Source organism: Sander vitreus, chromosome 10, assembly GCF_031162955.1.
Source record: "Sander vitreus isolate 19-12246 chromosome 10, sanVit1, whole genome shotgun sequence".
Taxonomy (NCBI): Eukaryota; Metazoa; Chordata; class Actinopteri; order Perciformes; family Percidae; genus Sander; species Sander vitreus.
The window spans coordinates 8,221,233-8,248,020 of record NC_135864.1 but is presented as its reverse complement, the minus strand read 5'-3'; the positions used below and the strand labels follow the sequence as shown (position 1 = coordinate 8,248,020).

Genomic DNA, 26,788 nt, shown 5'->3' with positions numbered 1-26,788 from the left:
CAAGGCATATTAGATGTCAGCTGAATTCCGATGTTTTATTAGCAGTTAATTTATGCAAGTGTAATCTTTGATCAGTGACAGAGCAGTAAACATTGGTGGAGTGGGAGAGATGCCTTCAGTGCCATGGGGGTGGAAATGAGGTCAGCTAATTGGGACAGCTAAATATATTTTACAGGGTGCACCTTCTCCTTGGAAGGTGAAACACAGTGCCACAGTCACTGCTGCGACAAATTTAACATGCTGGTGATAATGAGGTGATTAGGACCTTCTTATGACCCTCGAGTGTCCAACGAGAGCCTATATGAAACTATTCTTGAATATTCACATACAATTGACAGTACCATGTAGTGAAATTAAATTACTGCATTTAACCAACTTGGGGTTCTGTGTCTTGCTCAGGGATACTTTGACATGTGGCCGGAGGAGCCTGGGATCGAATCGCCAATGTTGTTGAGGGGCACAACTCTACCTCTGAGTCACAGCCACCCCACACTAGGGTTGGGTACGGAAACCCGGTGCTAATATGGCACCGGTGCCTACCAGTATCTACCGGCCTGAATAGCAACGTGGATTTCGGTGCCTCATTTCGGTGTCACTGAAATGCCTGCCCTTCTCTCTGATGCTCCGAAATGGCCATTGCAGGCAACAGAAGCATCACTGCACGTGACGCTTGTTAACACTACACTTGGCAGTAGACGTTAGCCTACCGTTAGCTAGTAGCTGGATTAAACACGGTTAAAATGCTGACAGCTAATGTTAAACGTTGACAAAGTGTGATTGTATTTCACTGTTGAGGATTCCAACCCCAGGACGTAACAGACGGTGCGGTGCGTTCATTTGAAATTGGTAGCCTAAGCCTCATGGTGCATTCAGAGTTTTTGTAAAAGACCCTTTTCCCATCTGGTGTTTTAGTCATTTAACAGCAATTTACTGGTGAAATAAGTTATTGTTATAAGTTACTGTTATTACATTATTATTAAATCATTTAATTTTGACCATATGGCCTTAGCAATAAACAAGCCGTTCTTTAAAGTTGCAGATTGTCGTTTAGTGCTCATCTTTTTTCTTTTTTTTTAAGTATCGGTTCAGGCACCAACTATCAATACATTCTCAGTCCCAACTCATCAAAATACTGTCGCTTGGTCAGGACTCCTTGGTGTCACATTTGACGCTTGGTGTCATTTTCCAACGTGCATGGTAATGCCACTTAGTTAGGGTTAGGAAAAGATCGTGATTAGGTGTTAAAACATGTGTGTTGAAGTACCACACAGGAAAAGAACGGAACACGAACCCTGGTCTCCTGGGTAAAAGTCCTGGGTTGTCCGTCAAACTTTCAAAACCTTGATTTTTAAAGGTACGTCTTGACTTGTTATGCAGCTCAAAGTTCAGGAAACCACCATTGAAGGATCCCAAATTTGTATAGCATCTGGTGTGTTCGAAGCTGTTGTATCAAGCATGGTGGTGTGAAAGCAGAGAGGAAACCAAGGCTCTCCCTGAAGAGTGTGGTGTTCTCCTGATGTACTTGTTCTTTTACTAAATAACATTTTCAATGACATTTTAATTGCAGCTCAATTACTCAGAGACATACAGGAATGGTTGTCTGCCATGCTCTTGTTCTACAGCTATCTCTTAGGAATACATCTTATGTTTCACATTATCCCTATTATTAAAAGGATTAAACACTTTTCAGAAGTAATTTTTAGACCAACCAGTTAACACACCAACAACCAAACACAGAGAAACCAGACATACATGCAGTATTGTACATGCAGTGTATTATGCGCTATGCACTGTTGTCTGTAACTACAATGTCAGGATTACACACGTCCCCAGGTCAACAGTGTGTTTATCTTACTTAAACATTCCCTGATTAAGTAAGAACTGTATTTTCTTACAGTTTATCTTTTTGAACAGAATGATAGAGAAAACTGGGTCTATACCATAGCTTTCAAACCGATCAGTAAGCAATGATACAATTTGTTTCAACATTTTGCTCATGGTGACTAATTAGGGTGACGTCATCAACACCAGAAAAAAAAAAGATTTACCCAGCAAGGCTTATTTTTTCTGTGTTTGGAGGAGGATTTCTGAGGATAAATACTCCCTGGTTTCATTGAAAAGCGGTCAGATGTGACTGAGGCTTAATGGCTTGTTCCTCAATCCTCACTGTTTCTAAATGTTACCGTTTGTGGCTGGTTTTTCTTCCCTAATTTAACATTTCTAAATTTCTCATTTAAGAGGCACACATAGATGTCTCGCCCATTAAAAACCTCTTGCTCTTCATTCTTTTGCTGTCACGTTCCAGAACTAGCAAAATCCTCTCTGAACAGCCGCTGCATGGAGAAATGGGTATTGCATGGCTTCTGGATGTGAATTACCATACTTGGTAATAAAGTAACATGTTGTCAAAGTGTTCGCTCTGGCATAAGCTGATGCACAGTCATGGGGATATCCAGTCTCTAAGCATGAGCTCAAAGAGTTTTAATTCCGGGCAAACTCAACAAGCTCACCAGCGAGAGAGAGTGCCAGCAAAGAAAGCCTGAGAAACATGAAAATGAACGGATGTGACACAGGGACAGAAGAAAACTCTACAGCTCTGTTAGCTTCAGGGGGTGGAAATAAGGGTTGCTAGAATCATGCTGTCCTGTGATGCCATGATAAGATTGGATGTTTCATTTTCTTCGAGGAACGTAAGTAAGCCAGGCATACAAGTTTGAACGCAAAATACTGTATGACATGAATTCACATGAATGTCTATTTCATCTGCTACAGTAGATAATCTGAAGTAATAAATGGGATGTAATGCTGGACAATAAAGTAGCATGGTGAGTCCACTGTGAAACAAAGGATATGCATAAATGATATTTACTTGGTGAGAACTGGGCACAGAGTTTCTACATTGTCCAACAGCTTTGTCTTGACAAAGCACCATACTAATATTCCCGTCTTTACTATCACTCAGTTTTTTACGTACATTTTCAGACAAATCTGTCCTAAAACGATAAAAATGTAATACCTGAAACCAAATTAAAAGGAAACATTTCCATTGTTCTCAGTTCAGTCAACTGTTGTATGTAACCTAACCTCTCATCTGAGGAATGTTTCATCGCCTTCACTGGATTGTACGCAATCATTTTCCAATTAGATTGCAACAGTTCAACGGACGACACACTTTGGGTTCTATTAGCTCCCAGTTAGACAAAAGTGAAATTAGATTAGTGAGGTCTGATTTCTCTGTGACCACATCACTGGCCACTATCATCTGCTACAAAGATTAGGAACGGTGCCACAGATTGATGGAGGTGTTCGGACTGCCATTAACGGTTTGTCTTGGATGACTGTGATGAATATTTAATTGCTTGAGTCGACGGATCGGTAAAGATTTTGGCAGCATATAGAGACCGGCGGTGGATTAAAGCTGGCCTTGCCTCCATTTATTTTGGGCCATTCTCGATGAGCTCTGCATGTTTTGGGACTCTGGGGGTAAAAGACAGCGGTGTTTGATGTATCCTTAAGGATGAAGTAGCTGTTTTTTTATTATGGGATGAATGCTTTGAATACCAGAGTCTAAGTAGAAAATCTGATTTTGAAGTAACACTCACAGCCTCACGAAATATCACTTGGTGTACTTGACTAAAGTAATCAACTTACTCTTAAACATTTTGGCTCACGGAATGGTACAATTAGTGTGGCTGCAAATTATGTATAACCAGCAAAACATAATTCATTTTTCATTCTGACACAGATGGTTGTCTAGTGGAGACAGAAGGAATTGGTTTTCAGTTAGATTTAAGGACTCACTTAGACTTTATGGTCCAAGTGAGTCTGTCTTGCTCAGCAGGCACAAAGTTTGAGAATAGATAAAGCCCCAAACTGCACGCACCTTGATTCAATCGCCAGAGACAATTTTTAATGAGCTGCTGTTAATTTCGACCCAAACTTCACTAATGAAGCTGCTCGGTGCTTAACAGTACAACAAAGTGGCTGTAAAAACTACTCTCTGTGTATGTGTGGAACATTAATGCAAAGCATTCAATAAACCTTTCCAAAACTTTCCCTCTTAACATAACATGTACTGTATATATGTTAGTAACATTCCTTCATTCCCATGTTGCTTAGACCACAGCAGTCACCCTTTCCTCTTACCCAGCATGTTTCAGTTCATCAGTGATAGCTGCCACAGTCAGTGCAGAAGTGGCAGCATGCCTACAGTACTTACACCAAGCTACTATAGCTACTAGATGATGTATGGACTCCAGTACCCTTCGTCAGCAAGTCATCCCAGTTATACAGTATTGTGTAAAAGGAAATGACTCATTTGATTAATTACATTGGAGAACACATATGTCCAGGTCAATAAGCTTACATTTGATCAATATACATTTCCAAGCAACATGCCAACCTGCTGACCCTGATACAATGTTAGAGGAACAGCCTGCATCCTCAGGATTACTTAGACATTCAGTATTCATGTTTATCTTCAGTGCAGAGTGCCATTTTCTGGTCGGTGCATAATGAATGTTTGAGGCTGGAAAAGGTACTGTGCCATATGTACCTGAGCATGGGTCATGAATTATTGAACAAAGGTGAGTCAACAAGATGAGGATGTAATACAAATAATCTGGTGCAAACACACAGAGTCATCATAAATGCTGTTTGCATACCCTAAATAGATCCTAACAAAGATGATCATTTAGAGCTAATGGCCTCCGAAGAAGATGCATAAAGAATGGTATAAAATCTACCTTGGACACATACAGTATACTGCTAATAGGTGATGGTGAAGCTGTGCACTGTTAGCATATCTGCCCCGCCACATATTCTTATAGGAGGAGCTTGGAATGGTTTTCTGCCTGAGCAAAAATCAAACAGAAGACAGTGCCATTACAGCATATCAACACAGATGGCTATCCCATATTAATAATGAATGTGCAGTTATGGTGAATGCATGACATACTCAACATCGCTTATTCCCACTGTATCAAAAAGACTTAGGACAACTCATGAAAGTTTCACAAAGTGACTGGCGTACAGTGGATCTTTTACCGTTAAATACAAGCACTCCCCTGGCAGAGCTTATGGAAAGCTATCCATTAATCAGCCGAAAGAGAAACATAAAGAGGCGACCATTAACAGTTGTGTGAGGCCCTAATGTGCACTAAAGGATTGTAATAAAGGTCTTGGATGTATACATTCTTCTGAGTTATGGCAGAGATCTGTGAAAGCATCGTAAATAAATGTCGGAAGAGTTTGTTTCAAAAAGGAAAAATGTCATCATTCTGACTAGATAATTCCTGGCATGAAAGAAAAACTACAGAGAGGCCCTTTACCCACTAGACATCAAGATTTAGAGTATGTGTGCGAAACATCATGCAACACACCTTAACAAACCTCTTTCCTCTGCTTCAGTCTGTTCACAGTTCTCAAGAGGAGTGTACGCCATTTTCGGATTCTACGACAAAAAGTCTGTCAACACCATCACGTCATTTTGTGGGACGCTCCATGTCTCCTTCATTACGCCCAGCTTCCCTCTGGATGGGAATCAGCAGTTTATCATCCAGATGAGACCTGATATCAAGGGGCCCCTCCTCAGCCTTATCGAGTACTACAAGTGGGACAAGTTTGCCTACCTGTACGACAGTGATCGAGGTAAGTCATGGACCTCATTATTTCCCTTTTGATAGCATCTTTCCAGATCTGTTTTCCCAAAAGTTGCCACCATTGTTGGCGTAATGGAATTACCTGTTTTCCTGTTTTGATGTGTTTCCATTGGAAGATGGACTGGGAAGCAGGGTCTAATGGAATACATATGGGGCTATAGCTACATATTTAGAGCAGGCATATTTAGAGCATGATTAAAAATGAAATGTTTTTCATTTTAACATGACATTGTTCATTGCGCTTTGCTTAAACAATGTGAATGTGTCTCTTTACAAAACGGACACCGGTCAAACTTATTTCAGCACTAACACCTGTAACACACTGTATACATGTAACGCAGCATCGGTAAATACAGGTAAAAGGCATTTTGGTGCCTGCCAAATAGCTTGTCACATGCAATCAACTATAGCACCTCATGTTTGTGAGAGTCTATTTTCCGAAATATCGAGGGGAGGGGAGGCAGTCAGAGTCATGTCTGACATACAGTGGAGGTGATTTGCCCTGCAGTTGTGGACTTCCACACTCATCCCACATAGAGGTGTGATTTGTTTGCATTATGTGTTTGCTGATATGAACACTGAGTAATAGAAAGTTGCATCTGGCTTCACAGCTGGCCATTACAGTGGTACACAGAACATTCACGTACTTTCTGTATGTAATTATGCAGACAGTTAGTTGATGAACATTATGCAGTAGTGTCAGAGGAGAATCTTAAAAACTCCTGAAGTTATGAGATCTGAACACGTACTCTGATATTGAACAATTTGTTGTTGTCTATTCTATGGTTTGTTGAGTACTGAGTTTAAGTTCTTTTTCAGCTTTGAACTGCTTCACATTCACACAGTAAACTCACAATCACACCTGGGAGCAACCACACACACACACACACACACACACACACACACACACACACACACACACACACACACACACACACACACACACACACACACACACACACACACACACACACACACACACACACACTCACACCCAGATGTCTCATAGATTTAAATTGATGATTATCTGGTCACACATTATTTATCAGTCTGCATATTTAAGTAAAGCAAAATCATAAATATTGCCGTCAGAAGAGTGTCTCTATGCCCAGCCTGTGCACCTGTAATAGCGATCCTGGAGAAGACCATGGACTGATTGTGTGCAAGATGAAAAAAACTGTCCACCCTGAAAATGTAATATCCAGATTTACTTCATATTCAAATCTATTCAGTCCCTCCAGAAAAACAAGATTATGCGATCGCATAATTCAATGCTTAATCAGCCAAAGCTTTTGCCGCATAAGTTGCCAATTTCCGCGCAAAATACGCGGGGCTTGCATGATTTCATAATCCCCGCATTTTCGTTGCAAAAAAGTCACATATATCTTAGCAGAAAGTTGAAAAAGGTTGCGTTTACTTCACACAAGAGCAGCCATTTTCCCCTGTTGCCATGGGAATGTTACGAAGTGACGTAATTACACGACGTGAACATCATCGAAAAGCTGCCAACCCCCCAAATTCCCGCAATTTTTGCAAGTTCCTGCAATTTCATTGCAGGAAATTGCATAAACATCCCGCATATTCCATCGCATTTTTTAAGAAAACATGCCGCATAATGAAGAATTTTTGCCTGTCTATTCCATCTATTTTTCAATATCTTTCATCAGTGATTTTTTTTCAATTCCACACTGATATAAGTCTGGAAATTTTTATTTAGCAGACAATTTTCTTCGCCATATGAATCATGCTATATCAGTCTTTAAATGTTAGCATTTTTTCCACTCACATCTAGTGTCTAAATATCACACAACATGGAAAGCCGTGTGTGAAGTGTAAAAACAATAACGGAAACAGATGACTGCTGCTTGTGCGTTGTCTCTCTTTGCTGTTTGCATGTTACTCATCCCACAATGAAAAAGACATCTCTTCTACAGGTAGAGTTCCATTCTATTTTAATACTGTTACTGCAATGAAAGAAGAGAATTAAAACCTCAATAGTATCCAGTGTCAGTGGAATAACACTATCAAGAGTTCCTTTTTTCTGTCTGATAGGGTTGTTCAGCTTTCAGGTTACACATTTTTACTTGTCATTATAGAAGATAATTTAGTAATTACTTTTTTTATTTTCTGCACACTAAAAGGAGGACTTTTGGAATCACTTCCAAAAAGCACTTTGAAGGTGTTGAATGACACTTCACGAATGCCCAAAGATGGCTTACCAGAACATTTAACTAATACACTGAGTGGCTTAAATTAATAGGACGTGGGATCACTCATTTCTATACACTAGTGTTTGGGTTCAATACAGTATAGTGCCAGTGGCTTAGGAGGGATTTAGTGCATTTTATGTTCTCTATTATTATTATTATCTAACTTACTGTTTCACATCACTTAAAGTCTCCCACTGCACCTTTTGCCTGACATGCAAATGCTGGATCTAACTACAGTATCTCTGTTATGCTGTACCCTCCCTCTCATCTCTTTCCACATGCTCTTCTGCCAGAATCCATTGCTATTCTTTCCAGTCAGCCTTGTTCTGACAACAGAACCAAATACTGCCCCTCTCCTAAATCAGAGGACAGGTTCCAACCTGCTGTTTTAGATTGTCCTCATGCTAATGCTAGCTCTGACCTACCTATATACTGTACATCAGCGATGGCTACAGTATAAGGGCCTGTTGTGCATATTTCATCACGGCATGGCTGTCTAATTAGGTCAGTGTGATCCACTCATTCCCATGGCAACTGGATTGTGGAGAAAGACAGAGAGAGAGAAAGAAAGAGAAAGAGATTGTAAGTGACTGAGCGGGAGACAACGCAATAGAGTTGCCACTGTTTATGAATTCTATTAGCACAATAAGACTATGAACCAGCACTACCATTGTCAGTAAGTCAGTTTAGATCATGAATGTGTATGTGGGCGGATAGGCACTAATGCAGACATGTTCTCAGCCAGATTTTTATAAATGCATTTTCTTACTAAATATTTAATATTATAGTACCGCCTCTTGGATTAATAGGAAATTAAAAAAACAAGGGAAAGAAAGAAAAGGAAATCGTTTTTATTTTACAACCTGGGTCACCAGGTAACCTTTAATCACCATTCCTATAAAAGCAGCCCAGTAACCTTAGGAATTGTGTTATATTTACATCCAATGTCAATGTTTAATGCCTATGGAGGAAGTAGTGTGCCTTTTAAGTAGTAAGCTGGAGACCCCTTACAGACTTACAATTTAAAACTTCTACCTAACTTTAGGTAAGTGTTGTGGTTGCCTATCCCTAGTAGTTACTAACTCATCTAATGCTGAAGTTACCCTCAGCTCTATACAGAGCTTTTTAAGGAAAGCCAAGCTTGTGGGTGGCCACACTGTTTGCTGTGTCTACAGCCATTTTGTTTTGCTGTGGTTATGGCTTAAGTTATTGCTGTCCAGCTAAGAGCTTGGTGCTCGGCCCTAGCTGGTGAACGCAGTTGAACATGTAGCAGCTAAAAAGCTGGATATTTCCCTCGGAGGCAGTGGAAAGTAAAACAGAGCTAAAAGAAGAGTGAATATTGGGCTAACATTTATCACACATTTTCAATTTGAAAAGCCCAATAGCTGTTTGTTTTTTCTTCATTTTTCTTACGTTTGACACTATGTATATGTTGTGACATTTATGAACTGTGGACCTGTCATGATATTATTTAAGAAATTCAAAGAATTCAAAAACTTATGGCCATCCATGACAGGATGAATGCAGTTTTCCTTCTTCCTAAGGAAATTACCATGTGCAGATGTTTTCTCTTATTGCAGCACGGCATGCAGTCACAAATGTCTGCTGTTATATCTTTCAAACAGAGCATATAACTACTTACCATTTGATTTAGGTGATGCTTCATTTGATATTATGCAGTACATTGACATGTATACCTGGGGAAGGATGTTGGACCTATACCACGGAGTGAGGAAACAATAGCTCAAAGCTAAGAGATTATAGCTAATATGGAACTGTAATTGTATGTATTGAATTGCTTTCCTCTATGCATTATTTATGAACCTTTTCTTGCCTCATTTGAATAGTTTTGCATCATACTATGCATATTCTCATGCGGTCACATACATAAACTCATTGAGATGTTGTTGATCAATGCGCATGAAGTTAAGCTTTCACAGTCAAGGCTTCATGTGCGATCACCCGAAGAGAAGAGATCATCTTCTCACTGGGAAAAAGGAAGTTATGGTTTACTGTTACTATGTTACTACAACATCACAGTTGTGATTACCTCTATGTTTTATCAAATTTCTGAATAACAGAATGTTGTTTTGCACAACAGTTCATGTTTCCTAATTCTCACCTGACTTTTTAAATCCAGGGCAATTTAGTGGTAAATGTGAGGTCACATATCATCATTACTCTCCAGTGCATTGTTTGGAACATGCCTGTTTGAATGGATGACATAATATAGAATATGCATCATAAAGCAGTCTGTGAACTGTAGAGGAAATCAGTGGAGCCAAGTATCTTCTTGAGTTCTTGATTTAGAGCAGGAACAAAGGTGTTACTGTATATTATTATTTATTATATCAAGGGCTGTCAAGATAACGTGTTCATTTTGATTAATTAATCTGAGAAAAAATAACACGTTAAAAAAAATAACGCAGATTAATCCATTCCATATTGACGTTTGACCCGGAGCCGTTCTAGCCACCATTGGACTGTAAAATGAAGGAGGGAGACGAGAATGTGATGCCTGGATCATTAATTGGAACATTTACTTGTAAAAATCGTTTTCCTGCCAACCCTGGCTACCAAAATCTGGTGCTACTGATATGTCTGCGCTTCTCTGTGATGCTCTGAAACAGACAATACAGGCAACACAAACACCACAGGACGTGACGCTAGTTAACACTATACTCAACAGAAGCTAACGTTAGCCTACCGCTAGCTAGTAGCTGGATTAAACACGGTTAAAATGCTGACAGCTAACGCTAAACGGTGTAAAGTTTGACTGTGTTTTACTGTAGAGGATTCAACACCGGGATGTAACAATCTGCAGCTGCCGTCGGAAAAACAACACAGACAGTGCGTTCAATGAAACTGGTAAACTACAGCCTCGTGGTGCGTTTGTAGTTATTGTAAATGTCCTTTTCCCATCTGGTGGTTGTTTTTGTCGTTCAACAGCAATTTACTAGAGAAATAAGTTGTTATTGTTATACATTATTATTAAATCATTTAATTGTGACCATATGGCCTTAGCAATAAACAAGCCGTTCTTTAATGTCACCGACTGTTGTTTAGTATCCTTTTTTTTTCTTTTCTTTTTTTACTTTCTTAAAACGTATCAGTTCAGGATCACCGTTAATTATGTATGCGATTAATTTTGATTAATTAATCACAGAGTATGTAATTAATTAGATTACATCTTTTAATCGATTGACAGCCCTAATTATATCACAAGATCCAGTGTACAGATTAGGGGTGCACGATATTGAAAAAAATGTGATATTGCGATATCGATAATGAATATTGCGATATCAATATTAATTTCGATATTTTTAAACATATGTAAAATTACCAAAGTTATGGGAAAACGCATCAAAATAGATTTATAACAACAAGTTTTCTTGCAACACAAGGTTTATTTCAACTGACAGTCATATTGGACTGGTCCAACATGTGTCTACAGAACAGGACATGTTTTACTGGTTGGACAGTATAAAATAAATAAAAAAAGAGCTCATATATTGTGTTACTTTTATCGAGAAATAAATACTTTTAAATCCAAAAACATCGTTCTTGTGACTTAACAATACCTCTGAAGTAATTTTTAAGACGTGGTTTAAGGTAGCACCGGAGAATTTCTGTTTACTGTTGCCAAGCAACCAGGGGTTGGCTAGGCACGCCCAGGTGCATGTCGCTCTCTTTTGTAGCTAATGTGACTGTAGGTTACTTTTGGCCTCTTTAAGTTTCCTTTCAATCTCTGTTATTTCGTCGTCTCCCAGAGCAACACTCATTTTCTTACTTTTGTGTTCTTTTTGCTCCACTCTTTGCTCTCTTTAGGTGCTTTCTTTTCTTTCGCTTCGTTTTATGGTTCTGCGGAGGCTCCACGCAGCTGATGTTTATATGTTCTCTGCTGTGTGCGTCGAGCCGGCATGTGTGTGTGTGTGTGTGTGTGTGTGTGGTAGAGCGAGGAAAAAGTGAGAGAGTGACAGCAATTTTCTTCGGAGTGAGTGCAACTCTAGAGTCTTAGTGAGAGAAACAAAGTTTCTCCCCTGTTCTTTCTGACCACGGTGGGAAATCTGGAGCAGGAAAAGTTAACCCTCTCCTTGATTTCATGTTATTTATGGAGAAGGAGAACCAGGAAATGAGTCGGGGGAAATACAACACTACCAAGTGATGTGTATTTTTGGAGAGGTGCATCAAAGAGTATAGACGTAACAAGAGGAGAAACTCAATGGAACTGCAGCCCTGCCATGTTGGACTGAATGTAACGCAATGTTCTATTGAGTTTCGTCTCTTGTTGCTTCTATACTCTTTGGGTACATGTCAGGCGGGATGCAACGCAAACAAAATATCACGTAATTATCGCGAGACTTTCGGTATAATATCGCGCAACATGATATCGCGATAGCGATATTGAGTCGATATATCGTGCACCCCTAGTACAGAGATATATATATATATATATATATATATATATATATATATATATATATATATATATATATATATATATATAATAGCTGGAGTAGACTGATGTGCAGCAGATTGAAGAAAGAAAGCCATTAGAAGTGTGTAAGCAGTGGTGAACTGACCTTTTGATGATGTTGTGGATATAATTAACTCACTGAAGACACTAATTTAAACTGTTGTATTATATAATTCAGTCCACTCCAGTCTAGTCTCACATTGCCAGACCTCTCTCCAAAGCGCTGTGTCAGCAATGAAGTGTGGTTTGGCTACACCGCCTATCTAGTCTGGGATAGGGGATAAAACGCTCTGGCTTGTTTGTATTTCTTTAAATAAATCACAACCGTCCTGGTTGGCGCTAGGCCCCGATAACAGAGATAGCGAGCAGGGTAGGGACATCCGGCACATGAGCTACACCCCCGATGTCAGGCTTTATCCCAGCAATGTTAATCCGTTGAGCCAAACTAACTCCAGTGTATTTCCATTTAAACCATGGGCAGTAATGCATTACTTCTTGTTTCAGTCACATTTAGCCCCTTAAACTCAGCACTTTTTCTACATTACGGTAAACATTACTCTCTTGCTCTAAGTAGGAGAAACTCCTACTTTGTAACAGATAAAATAATACGTATGTAATTATATTAATTTTGAACAGCGATGAGGCAGCTACATCAGAGCTTTTTCAAAAAAATAATACATATACCATTTGAAATGTGAGAAAATATAAAAACCACCCAGTATATTAAGACATTTACAATCATGTTCAAACTGATAGAGCCACATTTCACACTGACATGCATGATTCAAGGACAGACCTGCTCTCACATACAGTTCAAAGACACACACCATGTAGAATTATCATTTAACCTGAACCACCATTATTGCAGAATTAACCTTTAGGATAACAGTTTGCTTTTGTCCTTGCTTTATCTTCTCTGTAAATCACTCTAAATTTTAATTATCTCATGTAATAAGCATTGATGAAACAGTCAAATGTAACCACAGCATAATTGCCTTACTGTAATTGTGATGTATAGTTAATTCAGGTAAAACTGCAAGCCTCCATTTTCCTCCCCACCATCATAAAATCACTGCTCACATTAAATTGATTACATCTGTAATTCACCCCACTGTAGCATCCGTGGAATGAAACACTCAACCATTTTAACAAACCGCTTTCAAACTGCCCTCAGCAGACCAGGGTTCAATAACTGCAGAGATTCAGCTAGGAAACTAGATAGAGAGTGTGATAGGAATATAAGTTCAAATGGAGACTGTGGTCTTTGCCTCTAAAGACTGCACACAGATTGATGGAAAGGTGCTACGTTTAATTGACTTACTCACATATGGCAGCCTCTGTCTGTTCTCTACTGTATCACTTAGTTTTGATTGATTTTGGGGTAAATAATGAAACAGGCAAGCACATAGGATAGTATTGATGTAAAGATTGTTTTATTAACACTCACCCACTTCTACAACAAACCGAGGTAAGCTGCCTCCAGCCAGGCTGAGTGCTTCAACTAAACACATTTAGACCATTTTGACTGGTGGGAAGCCAGTGAGGGATGATGGCGGGATGGAGGAAGCCACATGGTTATCTATACCTTCCCTAAAGACCAAGAGAAAGGTTGGGAAAGGGAAGCAACACCCATTAAAGTGAACTTGAATGGTTAATTATTTTTCTTGGAAACAACACCACTATATCCACTCAAGGTATATGTGCTCACTTGTTCTGGAAGTTTCCTCAGCTGTCATGGAACAGTAGATGTTCAAACTTTCGATTATTCTGAGCACTTTTAGGACCGTTTCCTCCATATTGACTTAAACATTGAGCTTGACAGTTCATTATTGAAAAAATTAGATGTATTAAAAATCCTCAGAACGATAGGTTGGAGCTACAGTGATGGAGCTACAGCTCCATGACAACTGAGCAAACTTCATCTAATAAAGGCTGTGTGATACGGTGAAAAGCTTAAAGTGGCTACATGTAACTTTCAGTTTGTGTTAATTCTAGTGGCCGCTATGGACAAAAGAGCTAGTGTTTTTAGCACACCTGCTTCCGTAAAGGTTTTTTATTTGCGGTGCTGTATTACTGAGTTAGCGTTACCGGGAGGTCATATAGTTGCGATGAATGTTTTGCTCGGACAGAAAATCATTCATTTACAATAAGATAATATGTTACAGATGCATAGTTGCATTTCAAGTGTTGCATACAGTAACTTAGCCTACTTTGGATGTATCGAAAGCTAAACTGGGTATCACTGTCACTGTGTCACGAGCCAAAGCATTAAGAGTTTGTTGTACGAACGTAATAATAATAACTTAGATTTATATAGCGTATTTCATGAAACCCAAAGACGCTTTACACAAGTACAGGGGGACAAGAGAGAAGATAATAGTAGGCCAACATAAACACGGACTAAAAATAAATCAAATCCGGACAATCCTAAATGGACGTGGGACGTCATTTCATGTAGGCTACTTACTGGCAAACCACATTGCGCGTTGTAAAGTTATTTTATGAATAAAATAGACATATTACATACCTGAGGGCCAATTTTGAATCATTTAAAATCCCGTAATTGTCTTCATCTGTTAAAATCCATAACGATATTAACTCAGGTTTTTTACCCATTATCTATTTCCCTTTTAGCTTTTAGTTGTTCTTCATTTAATTAAAAAAATTTCTGTGATGGCCCTGCCCCAGAATCAGCCATAACCACACTTTTAGGCATAAACAATTAGGCATATATAAAGAGATCTCCTGCTAACCTTTTCCCTGTCTGGATACACTAACATAGGCTTTTTCGGTGTTACGCCAAAATCCGTGACCAGTCAGAATGTGTGACTGTAGCGCTGTCTACCTGTCGAAAAAATTGGACCGGGGCAAAGACATAAAAAAAATAAATAAAAAAAATAATAAATAAATATAGTGTGTCATTTGCTGTTACAGGTCATTTATGATCATCAGATGAAATATAACACAGTTTCAGAAACATTTAAAAGTTACATAGTTATTTTAAAAGGTCTTAAGTAGAGATTGTTTGTGTCTAGACTAAATTGTTTAAAAGATTGCTAAGAAAAATGTGTTTAAACATAAATCAGCAATATAAAACTTTTGGTATTGATGCAGTCAAGCGAGTTGTTAGACACACTTTCCTCCCACATGTTGGTCAGGTTCATACCAGAAGCCCTGTGACTCATCTTGATGAGCTCTTTACATAAGGCATTGCATCTCTGTAAAACCTCCAAAGGGGTTGAAAAAGCAGACAGTCACAGTCTGAAGTGAAAGATTTACCTATGGTTTTGAATAAGTCTTGTCTGATACATTTGATATGAGTTTATTTTCAGATTTTTTCTGCTTCTGCCATTGGTGTTTTTGCTCTCATGACTTCCCTTCCTAGTGGCTACTTCTAAAGTTTGTATGGCTGTGACCTTACAATAAGCCCACAGAAAATCATATACAACCAAAATCAGAAAGCTGGTTTCAGGAAAACCAGAATTAAATGCATAACTTGAGCTGAAAGTGCAACAGAAGACAAACTGTGCAAAAACAAAATGTATAATATATATAATAATAAGAATAATATATATTCTTTATTCCTACCTTTCCAATGTGATGACCACAGTGTTTGTGGTCCCATTTGTCAGCAGGACATCTCTGAGAACCCCAACAGTTCTCCAAAAGATTCAAGATTCAATACTTTATTGCCATACAACTCGGTGCAAGTTGCTAGGAATTTGCCTCAGTGTGCTCATAACAGGACATCAACAAGATACAACAAAAACATTGAGCTAATATATACACATATGGTATCCCACATGGGATCAAACTTGACACAGGCAGATAAAAAAAGAGGCCACATCGCTCACCACATACCTGGATGACAGTCCAGGAGACTGGAGTGACAGATGTCAAGTTTAAAGTGACATGTTGCATAGGGATGCAGAGCGCAAATCCACAACTTTACAATATATAGATAAAATATCGCTAGTGTGGGTGTCATAAAAAAACTGAAAAATATTATAAAACCGATGTAAAAAGATGTGCAATTTATACTCAGTAGAAAGAATGGCATTGATGAATCAGTCAGACAGAGAGCATGAATAATGTTTTAATTTCACTTTCTTTCCGTCCTCAGGGCTCACGACGCTGCAGGTTGTTTTGGACACAGCAGCAGAGAGGAAGTGGCAAGTGACGGCCATCAATGTGGGAAACCTGAAAGACGAGAAGAAGGATGAGGCCTACCGCTCTCTGTTCCAAGATTTGGAGAACAAGAAAGAAAGGAGGGTGATCCTGGACTGTGAACAGGACAAAGTGAAAGACATCATGGAGCAGGTAGAGTGTAGAGGTTTTTTTTTTTTTTTTTTTTATCATTCTGCGCATTTTGAGCCACTAAAATCTATACACCGCTGTACCACAACAAAAAACATTCTGTAACATCTTTAAATATTTTAACCTGGTGAACCATGAGAGCAAAACTTAAATAAATGCAGGAATACATTGAGAACCTGCACTAGTGTAATCTTGACATGATTTGGACAGACTTGTTGTCCAAATCAACCGTTTTAGCACAGGGGATGTGTTGTTGTGTTGTCTTTCTTTGATGTGGCAGTAAGTGAAACAGTTTTGTGTTTCACTGCTGACACCAGACTTTTAAAGTTAGGTGTACTGGGATTCAGGTAAAGGAATATGGGATGCTGCTGCCATGTTTTCAGCTGTTGGAACAAATAATTCACTTACAGCATCTTCTGTCAGGAGTCTGACTGCCGTGGGTTGCTCTTCTTCTAACTTTTCATTCAACATTTATGTGGCTTCTGGATTTGGTGTTGAAATTTAAGATTGCGGTTAACACTCACTGAGGCAGGCCTCAAGTTTGACAGAAACACAAGGAAGATACTATCTTCTTTTCTTATGATCTTCTCTTTACTCTCAGAGACATGGAGGGAGACAATGGAGGGAATAATAGTTTGCATGCTGCCTGTTGGCCTTCTCCATCTTCTTTTGATCATCTCAGCATCTAACAGCGTGCCCCTGTTTGCTACACAATATGACATGCGCTACTTTTTTTTAAGATATGGTTTTGGTTCCATAGATGTACACTGCTGACAACACAGGCTTCTGTTAGTTGCTGTTAGCTGCCAGTCTATTTCAATGACGTTTAATTTCCGGGATTGTTAAGGTGCCGTCAGAAATTCCGCCGGATGTCCCTTCCGTTTTCGTTGTGTTGGCATTTTACCTTTGATTTTAACTTTGGTCGATTTATGAAGACAATGGTTAACTGCTCCTCAGATCTCAGCAGGTTAAATCGAGACAGAATCTGAGTGTTCTGTTGTATGACAAAAACAACTTTTGAAAGTGCACATGTTCCACCAAAACAAGTTTCTTCCCGAGGCTATTTTACAGAGACACCGTCATCGCGTCCTGCACTTAGCGCCGCCAAAGGCGATTGTGATTGGTTTAAAGAAATACCAATAAACCAGAGCACGCTTTTCTCCCATTTCAGAATGTGGACGAGCCAGACCTTCCTTCGCAGTGCTGCGGAGGAAGGTCTGGCAATGTGATATTATCTTGCTGCTGCTATACCGAACAGTGCCTGAATATATTCTGGTGATATTGGTTTCTCTTCGATCTGAAATTTCACCAATGTGCTAAATCCACTAAGATATTTTAAAGATATTACTATGTAGGCTAAGTATGATGTGGGTTTTGTTGCGTCCTTTTAGTTTTCGTTATAATTTTTTCATTTGTGTTTTCAGTGTTGCATTAGAACACCAATATCGGGCATCAGTGAACTGACTCATTAATTACACAGCAATATCTACCTAAAGTTTACTAACATTAGCTAACATTAGTCACCATAAGCTACCAATCATATTGTACCAGACCAAGTATACTAGGTAAATCACAACTCAGTCAAGCCAATAGACAAACCAAAACAAGACTTTTACTAACTACAGTACATGCAGTACTACAGAAAAATAAAGCTTGATTTTACACAATTAGTGCATTGCATCGGTACACTCTTTTTTTGTATCTGGTCACTATATTTAATTTGAAGCCAAGAATAAAGGAAAATATAAAATAATATCTTAAAATGTGAGAATAGAATAGAAAAAATGGAAAAATGGAAATAACACTAGCAAATTATCTGCTGTATTTTTTAAACAACAAGGAAATGCAGTACTTGCTAACAATCCTATTGTCCTTTAATTATTTCAGTCGGACAAAAGTGATATTCAGCCAAAATATCTGCATTTGATACAGCACTTAGAAAAACAACATTGTCACATGGATCCAGCAGCCAAGCAGATGTAGAAAGGCACCATAACAATTACACTAATTGTTCATTTAGGCTGTAAACAACTGCAATTAAAGGCAAAACAGATGCACATAAACAGACTATATTTACTCCACCTGTTACCCAGGAGAGAGGCTTATTGATTAGCATTTAAAGCATGCCAACATCTGTTTAACCAAAAGCTGAATGAAATCAATGCCTGCAGCCTTGGCTCTTGTTTATCTAGGAAAAACAGAATCCGTTCAGGTGGAAATTTCTTGCTTTGTGTCAAAGACATTTACGTACAGCAGGAGAAACTAGACGTTATTATTCAAATCTGCTTCAAGTAACGGCGCTGACAAACGGAGGTTCCAGTCAAGCAGCAGGATTAGTTTCAGGTGTCTTATTTATGTGAGATACAGAAATGGTACACAGCTGAGTTATTTTCTGCTTTTCTGCTCTAACGATAAGGGACGTGTATGTGGAATTGTATATCTCTGTGTAGCAGTATTTGTGACTGTGAACGCCACAGTTTCTTTCCTTCCATGATAATGGCCAGGACTGTCAGCTATGTTAGGGCTGTGAGTGACAAATTATAATGTCTAAATATAATGGTAGATTTGTGTAGTTTGGATATAACTATTATTACATGTATGATTGTCTTATCTCTGGTTGTCAAACTCTTTAAGGATTTACAATGAAAGTTTTCCAAAATAATAGAGATGACTGAAAAAGCTTTGAAATAGCGAGCAATCACATGGTGAGTCATTTTAAAACTGTATTACGAAAGAGAAAGTTGTGTATTCTTGCAGATACTTTTATTATGATATTTTGTTTGCCCAATACTTATTTCTTTATTCCAGTGGGAGCTTAGAATTTGTGTGTCTCATAACCCTGCAGGTCATCACAATCGGCAGACATGTTAAAGGCTACCACTACATTATAGCCAATCTGGTAAGTTTACACAACTTCCACGTTTGTTCAAGGATTGTGTTTTCACTTTATATGTGTCTAAAATGCCTTGTATAAAGAGAAAAAAAAATCTGGGTCTCAATTTTTGTTTCCAGGGTTTCATTGATGGGGATCTATCGAAAATCCAGTATGGCGGTGCAAATGTGTCAGGCTTTCAGATTGTTGATTTTGAAGATCCTTTGGTGTCCAAGTTTGACCAGAGATGGGAGGCCCTAGAAGAAAAGGAGTATCCTGGTGCCGACAGTAAAATAAGGGTGAGTTTAAGCATATTTGCGGGGCGGATTTGTTGGTTGAAGATGTCTTTGTAAGCACTTAACTGTGGCTCAGTTGCTTTAATGTAAGTAAATTATGCTGTCTCCATCTGCATCGCCCAACTTTATAGCCACATACACTGTGCATTATTAAACACATCTCTAAATAAATATTACTGTGCACTGTTACTGTTACTGTAACTAATAGTATTAGCTTTCTCAGAACTAAATTCACCTCCCACTCTTTGTCTCTGTGAACTACTCACATTTGAAATATCTGCCATGGCCAAAAATATTCTCCCACCTTCTGTCAGCACAATTGTTCAAGAACAAAGTTCAAGATCTGTTTTATTGCCACACAGTCAGGTTGCTCTAAGTGGTTCAAGTCTGGGTGAAAAATCACTCTGACATTTGCAGCTCAGAACAGCACAGACCATAGATACAGCAGAAACAATAAAAAAAAGACCACCAAACATATAATATGCACTCTAATTAGGACAAGATGCTTAAATTCCAGTGAGCATAATGAGCAGATGGTGTGGTGTGTGCGTGTGTTTAGAACTTCAGAGGAGGATACTTTTTTTAAGCTCATGTTGGTCATCCCCATTTGTGCGATAGTTAAATGTATGGCTCAACCTTAGTCTCATTTGTCAACGAATTATTCTTCCCTAAAAAGTTGATGATGCGAGGCTGTGTTCAAGACCTATGGTTTGAGGCACAGACCTGACACTTCCTTTGCAGTTTGCATTAAACCATGGCAGAATCATATTTAGATGCACAGATGCTGTTGAGACAAGTCACAAACTAATCTGCAATGAAGCAAAGCATCGCATTCCTGCTAATTGAGAACCCACAGATTTGCTCTTTTTGCTGAAATGGAAGTAAAGTTGTTAGGAAATCTGTCCACCAATAACAAGTGACAAAAACAAACTATTTCCTTGACCCCTATAGATTTGTGCTATTGTAAACAATTTTAGCATCTTGTTACACCAATCAGGAGTACAATTTAATGTTTGTGTAATGGATTATTTTCAGCTGTGGATTTGTAGCTCTTGTTAGTATTTATGGTGGCAGAACACATTGGTTCAACTCAAAATGAACTACAGTGCCCATGTACATTATGTAATGAAAGAACATGTCATCCAGTGCAACGGAATGGCCGATTGATGAGTTTTAACAGTTCTTGAACAATAATTAAAGTCTATTGCACATTAATATAAGCTATATCAGGGTTGGGAGAGAGTTAACATTATGGTTAGTAGTTAAGGTTAGGCTGAGGGATTCCTACCTCTCTGACAACCCCGTTCCCAACATCTTTTCCCATTGTCTTGCTCTAGTACACATCAGCACTGACCTACGACGCCGTGCAGGTGATGACGGAGGCCTTTCGCTACCTGCACAAACAGCAAATTGAATTCACCAGGAGGGCCAACAATGGTGACTGCCTGGCCAATCCTGCTGTTCCCTGGGCTCAGGGAGTTGAGATCGAGCGAGCACTGAAACAGGTAACACATTGCATATACACACATCCTTTTGTTGGTGAAGACTTGACAGCAGATCTCCCTTTGAAAATGCACAAAACACCCACAGAAAGTGCTTCACAGAGATTGACTAAAGAATGATGTTTTCACCATTTGTGTGGACGCATACAGATATACTTACAGAGAAACAAAGGTCTACCCACAGACTGTCCTCTGAGCTTTGAATCAAGACAACATTAGCTTAACTCCTGCTGAGACATGAAGCCTGACAGTCAACGTGAAGTCAAAGTGTTTTTAAGGATGTAACTCTCAGAGCTCAATTTCAAGGCCATCACACGCATTGCAACCACCATAGCACAGGACGACACCTACCCACTCAACTGCCATTTCACCATTCTGCCCTCTGGATGCAGGTACAGGTCCCTAAGGTGCAAGAGAGCTTGCTATGGCAAAAGCCTGGTGCCTGCAGCCATAGCAGCCCTAAACAAAACACCCAGATAAAACACTTCAGTGCCACTTTGTCTGTGTAAAACATGTACGATGAGAAGCCATGCTTTATGCACATATTTTAATTTAACATGTTTGTCAGGCCTCAAAGATACACCCAATGTGTTTTTGTGAGAAACACTGCATTTAAACAAAACTGTGTTTACAAGAAAACTCCACAGGATACAGTCAATCCTCCTTCTGGTACTTCCTGCATTGGCCCTTTTGTTATTTAATTTGGCTGCCAATAAGAAAAAAGATGGAAAATATTTTTTCAAGTGTCTCAACACACACTGCGATCTCATCTCCAATCTGGACAGCACTAGTTTCTTTATGTTCGACATGAAACCCCATTTATAGTCATTTAGAATCATGGCACTAACTTTGTAGAAGAGAAGAGAATAACACAACACCCATCTCCACTTTGCCTTATAGCCAATAGGTTCAGAGACTTCTCCAAGGCTTACATGTCTCCGTCCAAATTAACTCACATCCAACTACCTATTTCAATCAGAATGCAGTATAATAAATTATACACAACACATCAAAACGCTGTTTCAATGTGAATAAGCAGTAGTAGTGAAGATGCCATGTTGTAACGGTTCAGTTTTCTATCTCTAAGGTGCGTGTGGAAGGCCTGACAGGAAACATCCAGTTTGATCAACATGGCAAGAGAGTCAACTACTCAGTGAACATAATGGAATTAAAGACTAATGGCCCTGTAAAGGTAAGCATCTGGATGGTCCCCTTCTTTAGAAATTAAGTTAAATACATATTTAATATTTTTTTTTAATCTTGTGGATGGTTTGAATTTGAGGATCAGATTATGTGAAGCCGCAATCTTACAGTAGCACTCAAGATTAACCATACACGTTCAATGAATATTACTGTTTTTTCTCCCAACAGATTGGATACTGGAATGAAGTTGACAGAATGGCTGTCACTAAATCTGATGTCTTTGCAAATGACACAACAGGAATGGAAAACAAAACAGTTATTGTCACCACCATCTTGGTAAATATTATAATACATGATTGCAGTATAAACTGCTTCAATTGTCTTTTCAGTGTCACCCTTCTGGTGTTAAGTAGCTGGGGAAACAGCTCCTAAACCAACGTATGGTGCCACATTTTCAATGCCAAGGATAACCTCAATAACATTTTTTTAAATAGAACTGTATTTTATTTAGACTAAATTTGCCTATAAGATTAATGTATTTTGAATTTCATGTTGTCCATTTAGGAGAGGATAGTTTTTTTTCTGTTGTAGCACATCTCTTCTGTGTCAATCTTGTCTTCACATTGACAACCAGAATAACACCAGGCCTCTAATTTCTTGTTACAAGTATGTGCTTTGTTTTAGACCAGTGCTCTCTTGTATCAATAATGACCTGTCAGCCTAATGTAAAATCTCTTGTTATTGAAGCTGCTTTTAACGTTGTAATTCAATCCTCTTGTGCTGAGCGGTGTTTTTGTCTCTGTCCTTCAGGAAGCTCCATATGTAATGCTGAAAAAGAACGCTGACCTTTTTGTAGACAATGAGCGCTACGAGGGTTACTGTGTAGATCTAGCAGCGGAGATAGCGAAGCACTGCGGCTTCAAATATCAACTGAAAATAGTGTCGGATGGGAAATATGGCGCCAGAGATGCAGAGACCAAAATCTGGAACGGGATGGTTGGAGAGTTAGTTTATGGGGTGAGTTGTCTTAAATAAGATGTAACTAACGTCCTAAATTAACACCACATGCCACTTTATCCGGTATTCTATTTTGTCCTTATGTTTGATAGAAAGCAGACATTGCAGTGGCTCCTCTGACCATCACTCTGGTACGAGAAGAGGTGATTGACTTCTCCAAACCCTTCATGTCTCTGGGAATCTCTATCATGATAAAGAAGCCTCAGAAATCCAAACCAGGAGTCTTTTCTTTCTTGGACCCGCTGGCCTACGAGATCTGGATGTGTATTGTTTTTGCCTATATCGGTGTCAGCGTGGTGCTGTTCCTCGTCAGCCGCTTCAGCCCGTATGAGTGGCACACTGAAGAGTATGAGGACGGGCAGATCCAGACCAATGAGTCGACTAACGAGTTTGGCATATTCAACAGCCTGTGGTTCTCCCTCGGAGCGTTCATGCGCCAAGGCTGTGACATATCACCTAGGTAGGTCAGACAAATCAACGAGTGCCGATTTGTTCTCAGTTTAATCAACCAGAAGTAACTGGTGACTTTATACATTTATAATTTGGAATGTAAGTGGGCTTTTTCACACCTCACAGTAACTGCTTTCAGAGTTCATTGGCAAATATAATTTTGCAAATGTATTTTTAGCAGTCTGTTGGTCCATGAACTAAGTATATTGACGACGGTTCATTAACAGGTTAGTTCCGGTGCCGCAGGAAATTACACCGGATGTCCCTCACTTTTCACTTTCTTTCAGTTAACTTTAAACTCCGGGCGCATCGAGTAACATTAACCGAAACCTCTGTGCAATGTTACAGGCTGAAAATGGCAAGTTTTAGGGAAAATTTGCTTTGTGTTATAAGGCACGCCTGCTTGGTTCTTTCAGGCAATGATTGTAAAGATTTACAAAGAATATATTCACGGCAGTTACTCTCCAATTGGGACGTTTTGGGACTGGTTGGTGGGCATTTGCTATGGACAAAATACAAACAGCGATACACTGGTTAGAGCAAATTATGTTAAACCATGTATCCAGCTAATTTAAATAGCTCTGTATTATATGAATAGTTAACTTCATTTAATATTGTATGTGTCGTTTTCTTTTGCCGAGTGCAAATTTTCCACCTAAAAAAGTTCCTTTCCAAGAGTATTTTGCAGAGCCATTCTCGCTCGATGGGGCTTAGCACTGCACAAGACGATTGTGATTGGTTTAAAGAAATACAATCCACCCCTGACCATTTATTCTCCTATCCAGGAATGTGGTGTGGACTAGCCAAACCTTCCTCTGCAGCGCTGTGAAGATAGGTCTGGCAATATGAGACTAGTTGGTCCACCAATTAAAAGTCCAGAGTAAAATATCCGTATCTATTTGATGGACTAGAATCAATGGATAAAGAGGATGATCAACTTTGACAAATGTTTTGCTCATTCCTTGAGAGAATCTTTAGATTTCTAAAAAATGCTCTCATTCAGACACTGTTGTTTTCTGGTTGGCAATGAGCTATACAACCTCGTTGGGCCAACAGCAGGGCTGTAAATATTTAAACATTATATACATTATATAGTATTATTCTTCTTACACATCCTGTAGGTCCGGTCTGTCTCCTAATCAAAATTAGGGTCAGATAAACTTTTATATATACAGTATATAGATTTAATAACTGGTGAGAGCAGACACTTGTAAGTAAGGTTAGAGTCATGAATTCCAAAGGGATGAATCAACATGTCTTCTACATCTCATCCTGATGATGTGGTGTCAGCATGACTTCAAATCAGTTGACAGTGTTATTGTTTTATGATGTTGGTTTATTTCTCCAACTGGGACATCATACTTTTTGACCTTTTTTGTTAAAATAACAGTACAAATCTGACAATATCTGTATTCTGTAGTAATTCATGGTGTATCACTTCACTTGCTTCAAAATATCCCTCTAGAAACCTTTCTTTTTCAACATACATGAAATTTCAATAAAATCACATCCACTTACTGAATGATTTGTTTAAAAGAGTGCTTGAATGATAAACACAAGTGAATATTACTTTATCTGTTTTTTTCAATAGGTCTCTGTCTGGGCGCATTGTTGGTGGCGTTTGGTGGTTCTTCACTTTAATCATCATCTCCTCCTACACCGCTAACCTGGCTGCTTTCCTAACTGTTGAGAGGATGGTCTCTCCCATTGAAAGTGCAGAGGACCTGGCAAAACAGACCGAAATAGCTTATGGGACTCTGGACTCTGGCTCTACTAAAGAGTTTTTTAGGGTAAAAGATCCTCTCTTTGTATTCTACACCTGTGGAAACAAGGCTTTAGCGTTTAATAGTTAAATGCAACTTACTTCACTTCTCAGTGAACCATGTCACTTGGTGCAGGGAATTAAATCTTCCTTGAAGGAGAATATTGACATTTCAGTAGGTAGCAAGGTTTTCTCCCAAAACATGGACTGGAAATTAAGTTTTGGAGGCCAGAAATCTGCAAATGGCAAAGCAATCTTGAGGAGATTTTCATGAGAAAAAAAAAAGAAAAAACTTACCTACCTCAAATAAATTGATGTAATAATTGTCATTTTAAGCCTTGGTTCAATAACAAAATCATATCAGCATTACATGCAATGTTTCGTGGAAGTAATAATGTGTCTGGAAGCGTTCATAAACTTATTGTATTAACAAAAGGTGCTTCTTCCATTGTCTTTTTTCTAAAACAGCGCTCAAAAATTGCCCTCTTTGACAAAATGTGGACATATATGCGCAGTGCGGAGCCCTCTGTGTTTGTGAAAACCACCGCTGAGGGGGTTCTGAGGGTCCGCAAGTCCAAGGGGAAGTATGCCTACCTGCTGGAGTCCACCATGAACGAGTACATCGAGCAGCGAAAACCCTGCGACACCATGAAGGTGGGAGGCAACCTGGACTCCAAAGGCTACGGGATCGCCACGCCGAAAGGATCCTCATTAAGGTGGGTGGAATAGTATAACAATGTGTCCAATGTTGTTATAGTATCCCACCTACCCTGATGTAGCTTTGCTTATTTGTCTCTGGTTTGTATAAGGAGATGAGGTAACGCCCCTTCCCCTTCAAATTCTTTAAAACCATTGCAATTTATTGTAAGTCGATAAATTGCAAAAAAAATGTTTAGTCATTTTTTTTTTAAATAATTGACAAATTTGCTGCAATAATTTTCCAAATTACTATTATTAATGACTTACAGAGTATATTGAGACTCATTCTTCTGATCCAGGCTGGATTTCAGCAGGGTTTTTAATACCTATTCTAATTAGTTACTCTTTTTAATAAGATTTTGAATCTTAATCTGAACCTTTTC

The 26,788-nt window shown here is 38.9% G+C and overlaps 1 protein-coding gene across 2 annotated transcripts in view; it reads left to right on the top strand.

Annotated features, from left to right (window-relative positions):
• Positions 1-26,788, top strand: part of gria2b (glutamate receptor, ionotropic, AMPA 2b) — a 50,168-nt gene that overhangs the window by 19,163 nt on the left and 4,217 nt on the right. For both annotated transcript variants that reach the window (XM_078261324.1, XM_078261326.1), the window contains exons 3-13: positions 5,410-5,649; positions 16,471-16,667; positions 19,510-19,563; positions 19,677-19,835; positions 21,170-21,337; positions 22,422-22,526; positions 22,706-22,813; positions 23,288-23,494; positions 23,587-23,954; positions 25,536-25,734; positions 26,175-26,422. In XM_078261324.1, coding sequence (XP_078117450.1) covers positions 5,410-5,649; positions 16,471-16,667; positions 19,510-19,563; positions 19,677-19,835; positions 21,170-21,337; positions 22,422-22,526; positions 22,706-22,813; positions 23,288-23,494; positions 23,587-23,954; positions 25,536-25,734; positions 26,175-26,422 — 2,053 coding nt within the window. The remainder of the gene's footprint in view (positions 1-5,409; positions 5,650-16,470; positions 16,668-19,509; positions 19,564-19,676; positions 19,836-21,169; positions 21,338-22,421; positions 22,527-22,705; positions 22,814-23,287; positions 23,495-23,586; positions 23,955-25,535; positions 25,735-26,174; positions 26,423-26,788) is intronic.